This window comes from Nicotiana attenuata, unplaced genomic scaffold (genome assembly GCF_001879085.1).
Source record: "Nicotiana attenuata strain UT unplaced genomic scaffold, NIATTr2, whole genome shotgun sequence".
Classification (NCBI taxonomy): Eukaryota; Viridiplantae; Streptophyta; class Magnoliopsida; order Solanales; family Solanaceae; genus Nicotiana; species Nicotiana attenuata.
This window is the reverse complement of record NW_017670988.1, coordinates 270,082-278,767: the sequence shown is the minus strand read 5'-3', so window position 1 is coordinate 278,767 and position 8,686 is coordinate 270,082. Positions and strand designations below refer to the sequence as shown.

Genomic DNA, 8,686 nt, shown 5'->3' with positions numbered 1-8,686 from the left:
TTACCCCCCAATTTCCCCCCCAAACTTACCCCCCTAAACCACCGTTACCTTGTTACCCCTCCCCGTATCCCCCACCCCCCCTCTCCCCCCCCCCCTAAACCCTAAAAAAAAAAAAAAAACCAACGTTTTCATGACTTTAATTTCTTCAAGAATTTAATTATTTTTCTAAAAATTCACACAAACCCAAAGGAACAAATTGTTGCTTTACTTTTTTACGCAAAAATAACGTTAAAATTTGTGCTCCATAACTAAAAAGAAAATACTCTTTTTGGTTGAAAAAGAAAGTACTCTTTCTACAACATGATTATTGAAATAAAAGAAAATACTTTTTCTACATCAACAACAACAACATCATACCCAGTATTATCCCACACTGTGCGGTCTGGGGAGGGTAGTGTGTACGCAGACCTTACCCCTACCTTGTGAGGATAGAGAGGCTGTTTCCAATAGACCCTCGACTCAGGAAAGTATAAGCACCACACTAATGAAATTATAGACAAGAAAGGACAGTACCAAAAAGCCATATACAAGCAGAATAAAAACAACAATATAGTAAGGTGATCAACAATGAAAGAAAACAACGGTTAGTCATAAAAACCTACTACCAACAGAAAGCGAGACTGCGTGCCAATACTACTGTTATGAACACTCTAGACTACCTACTCTACTACCCTAATCTTCGACCTCCATACCTTCCTATCAAGGGTCATGTCCTCGGTCAGCTGAAGTTGCGCCATGTCTTGCCTAATCACTTCTCCCCACCTCTTCTTTGGCCTACCTCTACCACTCCGTAGGCCTTCCAATGTTAACCTCTCACACCTCATCTACATCATGAAAAGAAAAATACTCATTTTGTTGAAATGTAAAAAATATTTTTACATCATGAAAAGAAAATATTTTTTTTATTGAGATGAAAGAAAATACTTTTTCTATGAAAAGAAAGTACTTTTTTTGTTGAAATAAAAAAAAAATACTTTTTTATATCATGTAAAAAAAAAAAATACCCATTTGAAATGCAAAAAAAAAATCCATCTATAACATGAAAAGAAAATAGTATTAATAATATTTTTATTTAGGGCGGGGTGGGGTGGTTAGGCATGGGGTGGGGCGGGGGTTGGGGGTGGGGTTGGGGTGTGGGGTGAGTTGGTGAGGATAGGGAATAGGGTGGGGAAGGTTGAGAAGGAGTTTTGGAAAATGTTTTCCCTTTTCTTGATAAGGAAAACATTTTCCTCCAATTGGAGGAAAATGAGTTCATGAGGAAAATGTTATCCAAAACAATTAAGCCAACCAACCAAGCAAAAATTGGATTTCCTTCATACCAAACACACCCAATAGCTGTACATTTTTTTGTTGCAAAATCCAGGTTTCTCATCGCTAACGCAAAGATCATAATCCTCCTTTATATCTTTTTTGTGTAGTAGGTTAATTTTCTGTTTGGAGGGTTTGCTGTGAAAATGGATGCTTTTCACTTTGATGACGTTATCAAGGTTCATAAGGTGAATTTTAATGGCAGTAAGTATGACAAAGGTACTATCTCTTTGATTGCTCCATACAATCTTGATACTGTTCACAGTGGTTTGGAACCAGGTGGTGTTAGGATGATTGTTGGTCTCCAAGCACACCCTCTGTCTCTATATTGTTTCATTCTTCTCGTGGGATTTCATTTTTATTTTTTTTACTTGGTTAAGGGTAAGATGCAGGGAGTAATCGGGAGGGTGTGATATATCCTACTAGATATGCTGCATTACAAGTTGGGTTGCATTGTTACTTTATGGTGAATAGAGTTCATATAGATACCATTTAGGCTCATTATTAAACTGTGGACACTCTTAATGCATGCGGAAAATCTAATGATCATATAGCTTGGTGATGTACGTTATTTGAAGGGATTTAGATGAAAAAAAGCATGCAATGAAAATGTCATAGTATATTTTGATAAGGAGAGCTTTATATCAAAAACGATTTCATGTTTTTAGTAGCTTTTGAAGGGATAAGTGCAATTGCAATGGAATCTTAGTACCGATGCAATAACCAAAAAGTTTTCACCACGAGCTGACAAAACCTCCTTCAGCCTTCTCTCATGTATTCCTTTTCTCGTGTCTTTTGTCCACAGAGTTTGGAGTTTGGAATCTGGAATTACTGATGAAAATTTTTGCTTGCTCATAATCTATTGATCTTTATTTAGTGGATGACTATCATGGCTTCCAGTGTCTAATGCTGGTATCATATTAAAATTTTACATTCTTTTTGAGAAACAGAAAAGGTTGATGTTGGTGAGTAGTTGAGTACTATGATAGAAATCTGGTGCATGTCTGGTAGTGACTGAATCTCGTAGCTCCTCTCCAAGAACAAGAATGGTATATCAGTTTGTGGGTGTTTTGATACAAGAAGATGGCTTTTAGGAAGAGAAGAGAAGTAGAAAAATGGTTGTTTTTAATGTATAAAGTTTCTAATGCATAATTTGCAATACTAAATCTGAAGGCGATGCTTTCTGAAATATATAAGTAATTAAGTAGATCAGTCTATAGTTAGAAGAAAAGGTTATTTAGTTCGGACTTTTGCAGACAAAAATCAGGTATATTCCATAATTTATTGGTTTCTATGTGAACTTCTTTTTCCAAATCCACATTCTCTGGCTGTTAGTTTTTAAACTTAAATATGATGTGGTTCTAGATTCCTACAGTGATGTAAATTAATATAGAGGAGCGTTACGTGTGCTTTTTGCTGTCTAGAGTACATTTCTTCTGATTTATTTTGGGGGGTGCATTGGGATTTTGCTAAGGCGATAAAATGGTTTCATCGACTCTGTTGATTGACCAGCTGTTGCATTTCTATAATTGGTCCTTTAACTGAAGCTTCTCAATTTCTTCAGTTTCTCGCATAGAAGCAGAAAGTCAAGATGGAAACACATTTTGCCAGCTAGTGATCATCCGAGAGTTATATTCTGTTCATCCGAATGAATTGTATAGGATGGTTATTTCAGAGGTAGACAAAGAAAATCCTGATGAGTCAGATTTTGCTGGCTATCTTCCTGAGGTATCTGTCCCATTTTACTTATTGAGATGCATATGCATCTTTTTCTTTAATTATCTTGCAAAGTGTCATCTGATGGCCAAGAAAATTTTGGGTATATGCTCTATGATTTTTCTTTTTTGTGGGGACAAGAAAACTGGTCCACATCTGACGAGTCCTAATATGCTCTATGATTTGTTAATCTCAAACCTTTTATTTTCAGATCTCTGCACAGATTGCTTGCTGAGTTCATATACATCTTTGGCGAATTCATAATTTTGACCTTGTACAATAGACCCTTGTGGTCCGGCCCTTCTCCGGACCCTGCACATAGCAGGAGCTTAGTGCACCGGGCTGCCCTTTTTGTTCAACGGTCTCAAAAGCTAAGACTGAAGCAGCTTTTGATTATAAAGCCATGTGGTCGGTTTTCATTTTCTTGACTTCTTGGAGTTGAGACAAATATCCTTATTAACCATTCAAGAAAATACTGGAAGCATGTTTGCAGTGTAAATCTATTTTAATTACTTCAAGGCTTTTGACAACTTTAAAGCGTAGTTCAGAGTTGTGTAGATTGCCTAAACTTACTTTATGCCTTTTCACTTTCTTCAATTGTAGGGAAAGCAGAAATCACCTGCCGACCAATTTGAATTCATCATGCAAGGGAAAGTGTATAATGTCTCAACGGATACATCAGGATCTGACACTAAAGCGTATGTAGTATATTCTACTTGTCCCACTTCTTCATAACTTATATGAAATTGCTAGCTAGTTTCAACTTTCAAGATGTTCTGTGGATTGAAGAAAGAAGAGCCAAAAAACATAAGAGGAATTGACAGATGCATTACCTTCTTTATTTCCCTCATGTCTATTTTCTTCTGTTCTTTAAGTTTGGGAGTAATTTGCCATTTATCTGCTCTTGGTTGTCTTATCCTATTGTCGCTGAACAAACAACTCCAAACCTTGGCCTTTGTTCAATTATCTGGTAAACTGAAAGCTCCCCGTGGATCCCGTTGTAGTTTAAAGGATGCTAATGGTACATTTTATGGCCTTTCATGAGGATAAGCTTGTTATAGCATCATTATTGTTCCGCATATTTTCAAAGGTTAAGCTTAGATATCCAACCTAAGACGGTCTATTAATAATTTGTATCTTCTCTTTTGTGTTCAGAGTGGTTCATATCTCCTTTGGTGGACTTCAGTTTATGCTGAAAAGTGACCCAGCCAAGTTGCAAAGGTTTAAGCGGGGCCAGAGGGTCCTTCTTCTTATGACGAAGGTGTGAAAGCGGTTGTGCTGCTGCAGTGGGAACCTCAAGTGCAGTGAGTTTCAGATACCGAATGCCTAAACAAAACAAAAAAACATGGAGTGCAATTTCATGTCAAGTGAAGAGACATTCATTTTATTTTCCTTCATATGTTGGGGGTAGATGGGCTGTTTTAGAGGGTAGCAAGAGACCCTTCTGACCAGAATTGCGCTTATTCCGTTGATTATATTACTTGTTTCTCTATTTGAAACCTTTATTTTTGCTCAAAACCAATCTTATTGATATAAAATCTGCATATTTAAGGAAGCAAAATGAGAATCCACAGAAGATTTATCATTGCACAAATTTCAAATTAGCCATTTTCGGTGAACTCTTAAACAAAAGCAATCAAATATTATGAACTGAAAGAGGGACTTTTTGACAATTAGTCCTTTGTCTCGTTTTGTTTGATTTATTTTTTGTTTTAGTTCGTGATCTCTTTCCTCCAATTGTATAGTTTGTCAATTTCAAAATTCAAGTTAACACATTACAATACTATTATATTATTATTTTGAATTTGATCTGGCATTCTTAACATTACTTGTATCTACTACATTCAAATGTAATAAGCTATTCAATTTTTCTCATAAAAGTCAAAGCATGTCATATAATATTGGATGAAAAATTGCAAATATTTTTGGATAAAGAGATTCTAAGGGATAAATTCTTTTTATTCTTGAGTCGATCAACCAAAAAGTGTGAATAAAGAACTAATTTGGGAAGGCAGTTAGAGCGTAATGAACAATAAAAACTTTCCTTGTAGATGGACTTTCAATCATTTTATAGTTTTGAGTACTTCAATCCGACCAATTTTATTGTAAGTCTTTAACTGTGTTAACGTAATATTTTGTTCTAACACTATTCGCCACCCTATCTAATGTATTAAGTTCAAAAATATTTTTGCTGCAAATTTACAATGGTAATAATAATATTATTATTACGGTGGTGATGGTAATGGTAAGTTGGTAACTATGGTACAATAGAAGTAATGAGAATACTAAATTATACACAAATGCAGGAGAATAAAATATGTTTGCCTAATTTTTATTTTTTATTTTTTATGTTCAAGTATTCTTTTGTAACATGGACATTTTTCTAGTAGTGTTCAATTAAAACTTTCACATTCTTTTCAATTTTGAATTTATAAAGATTTGATTTATTTCGAAATGTCATATACGTGTTCAATAGATACATACCAAACACAAACAGCATATGGTGTTTAATAAGTCAGATCTAGAGTTAAGGTATCTAAATAAAAAATAATGCCAAATTTAGGGGGTCGTTGATGCATGTGGTCGAAATTTGGGGAGAGTTGGGCTTTTATATCAAAATACGGGGAAGAAGTATAGTTTTCAAAACTTTGGCAGCAGACGTAAATAAACGCTTTCCGTTTACAAAATACAGTTCTCTAAGCTTCAATAAAATTGCCGGTAAGCTATTCTCAGATTTTGTCAGTTTGCAATATAAACAAATTCTTCTTGGTTGGTATCCAATTCCTGAAAATATATATAGAAAAGTTACTAATTTTAATTCTCTTTCTTCAACCAACATCAGCATTGAGTACTGCCCGCAAACTGTTTGATGAAATTCCTAGTCCAATGTGTCTCCTTCAATCATTAAATACTTGTTATTTAATTGAATTTTTTTTTTTTGATTTTGGACCAAAATAAATTGCGGGTATGCTGCATTTTGTTTTAATCCTTGGAAATAATTGAATTTCTATTAAGTTATTTTTTGCTCAATATGGGATAAAAAGATTTTTTTTTACATGTGGGAGTTGAGCTAAATATTATGGAAATTTACTCAAGTTTTTTGTGACAGAAGAGAGAAATGGCAAGAGGGTTGATATGGGCTACAGCAGAAGACTTGGCAAAGAATAGAGGAAGAGTTCTGTCTTTGTATAGGCAAATCTTGAGGAGCCTTAACTCACCTGCTTTGCCACTCAACTTAGCAGCTAGGCTTCAAAAGAAAGCTGAGGTTCGTGCCATGTTCATGTTGGGTTCCGAGGAACGATCCCTTCACAACATTCAAGATCTTATTGATGCTGCTGAATACTCTCTTTCCCTATTAAGAAAAGGAGAAATTCCAAAACACATTCAAGTTTATCAATAAGTCGGTCCAATTTTCTTGTGAGTATAAACGTCGTCGAAGAATCTTCTGCATGTGCTTTATTCCCTATATGCATATGTAGTATGTTTTTTTTTGTCAGAACATATACATTATGTACTGTTTCATTCAGCTGAACTTGAAGTCTTAGTTTTATTTCTTGCAAAGTGGTTCCTTTCGAAGTTCCAATTTCCGAATGATGAAAAATAAAGCAACTTTCTGATGACAAGAACAAGATATATAATGTGCAGAAGATTAATACTTAAGGGTTGGACAAGAATTACAAGACATGAAAGCTATTGAATACGTAATAATTCCGAATATTTGCCCAGTAGACTCAACTTTTTGATAAAATAAAACCTGAAAGATCTCTTTAGTGTTTCAAAAGCTAATGGTAGAGAGAGGAACCACGGATTGAATGACTTTAGAGTTACTCTCATTTCAAATTACTGAGTAATTGGGAATTTTCCACATGGCCGAAATATCTTCTCTTGATTTGCTTGATCCGCCACTTGGATATGCTGTCATCTGCTTTGAAAGTAGTAGTTGTAGTTATTGCTCTTTTGATCTAGTAGTCTATTTTGGTTTTATGCTTGGAATAGCTATAGCCCATAGGCATGTTACCCTTAGCCCTGCTGTTTTAATTGGAGGCTTGAAGCAATTTTTTTTTTTTTTTTGAAATTTAGGGGTCTTCTCTTGCAATCAGATTAACTCGTTTAGAGAAGTCTTCATATTTTAGTCACGGTTTTGCAGTAGATAAACTCATAAAAGTATAGCATGGTGGAAAAAAATTTAGCATGTTTTGGAAAATGCTGACAAGATGATCAAATGCATGTAAATAACTAAGTACACTAAAATTTCTGTTATGAACGTAAGCTCCCAAGCAGATAAACTCATTGGAAATTTTATGCATTTGAACTATATCAGGATTTGCATTTCTCATACTTATAGTTTCTGGCAACCTAATAGTAATTATCTTCTAATGGCTCCATTAAGTTATAGCATTTACCTGAATATGGATCAAGAGCCCAATGTAAGAATATTCTTGTGCACGACTCTAATAAAATGATGGCGACAGTTCCTTTAGTTTCTCTCTTTCAGGGTTAGTTACATGATTTATTTCTTGCAATTTGCAACATGTCATTGACTCCCAGATACTGACGTGTTCAAACAGGTTTGACCCAGCTTACATTGATATCTGTTGCAACTTAAAGTCTTGTTGAAGATTTTACTTGAGCAGCATGGATGTTAAGCTTCTCCCAAGTGGAATCAGCATCCTGTAAATTGTTAGTAGAAATAGATGGTTGACTATTGATGGAGGGAGATGATCTATGACATTATTCCTCTAGAGTCCAGTCACATGAGGATAGCGGTGTGCGAATAAATTATATATCACCTTTTGTCCCCTTTCAGTAGTTGAATTACTGAGATAGAGAATAACATTCCTTGTTCCTGCAGATGTTTACATATGAGAAAACAAAGAGAAATTTCATATAATCATGCATCAATTTTGTGGGTGGGGGTGGTGGTAGTATCTTGGATATCATAGTACCTAATTGAGTGATTTCTCAACTTCTCTTGTAACTTTCATTCTTCTATTCTGTGCTGTTAAAGTGAGAAAGATGAGTTTATGTGCATTCAAGATTAGACTTTTGCTTTGCTTGATACTTGACTCAACTGCTTTCTGATGGCAAAATGAATAATTGATAGAGATGCAGTGATTGTGGGAAATTGGAATTAAGGTAATGGCATCTAAGTTCAGAGCCTTACTTTAAAAGAGCACATAAAAATTGCTTGAAGAGACAAAATATGAAAATAAAATTAAATAAAGGTCCTCCAATGGCATAACAATCAAATTACTATTTTGGAACAGTATGTCACTACTTGTAGTACCTCCTTTTGTAATGATGTATAAGTATATTTAATATTCTCTGTTAACGGAAAAAAGAAATCAAATTACTATTTGTAGAGGCCAACTTCTCTGGAGTTTCCTAGGAATTTATCTTCTCAAATTAAATGTCCAATCTTCTTGTTTTAAGCTGTATTATTTTTTCTTCAAAAAATTAAATTGTTAGCTGTACTTTTTTATCCTATTATTGTCGAGAAGGCATTAGAAGCTTGCTTTTGTTCTGAACACTATTCACTTTTTCAAACTCAACATTATCTTTATGTGTGAGACTTTCTTTTGGAGTAACTTATACAGGAATTCTGGATAGATAGATATGATGAATCATCTTCGACAAAAAAAAAAAAAAAAAAAAAAAAAAA

At 34.5% G+C, this 8,686-nt stretch overlaps 2 protein-coding genes across 9 annotated transcripts in view; both read left to right on the top strand.

Annotated features, from left to right (window-relative positions):
• LOC109245039 (DNA-directed RNA polymerases II, IV and V subunit 8B-like) overlaps positions 1–4,595 on the top strand; it is a 9,332-nt gene extending 4,737 nt beyond the window's left edge. For 2 of the 6 annotated variants that reach the window (XM_019412216.1, XM_019412218.1), the window contains 4 exons: positions 1,422–1,527; positions 2,873–3,036; positions 3,628–3,722; positions 4,180–4,595. In XM_019412216.1, coding sequence (XP_019267761.1) covers positions 1,422–1,527; positions 2,873–3,036; positions 3,628–3,722; positions 4,180–4,291 — 477 coding nt within the window. In that variant the 3' untranslated portion in view covers positions 4,292–4,595. Of the gene's footprint in view, positions 1–1,418; positions 1,528–2,872; positions 3,037–3,627; positions 3,723–4,179 lie in introns of all 6 variants that reach the window. The other 4 variants (XM_019412219.1, XM_019412220.1, XM_019412217.1 and 1 more) reach the window with 3 other exon arrangements.
• Positions 4,596–5,643: 1,048 nt separating this feature from the next.
• On the top strand, positions 5,644–8,065 carry LOC109245038. Of its 3 annotated transcripts, none has more exons than XM_019412212.1 (3): positions 5,644–5,742; positions 6,134–6,441; positions 7,593–8,065. In XM_019412212.1, exon 2 carries the CDS (start codon positions 6,143–6,145, stop codon positions 6,422–6,424), a length of 282 nt encoding a protein of 93 aa, XP_019267757.1. In that variant the 5' UTR covers positions 5,644–5,742; positions 6,134–6,142; the 3' UTR covers positions 6,425–6,441; positions 7,593–8,065. The 3 variants fall into 3 exon arrangements, with proteins under 3 accessions (XP_019267757.1, XP_019267759.1, XP_019267758.1); XM_019412214.1 differs by having other exon boundaries at positions 5,663–5,742; positions 6,137–6,441; XM_019412213.1 differs by having other exon boundaries at positions 5,738–5,793.
• The last annotated feature ends 621 nt before the right edge of the window (positions 8,066–8,686 follow it).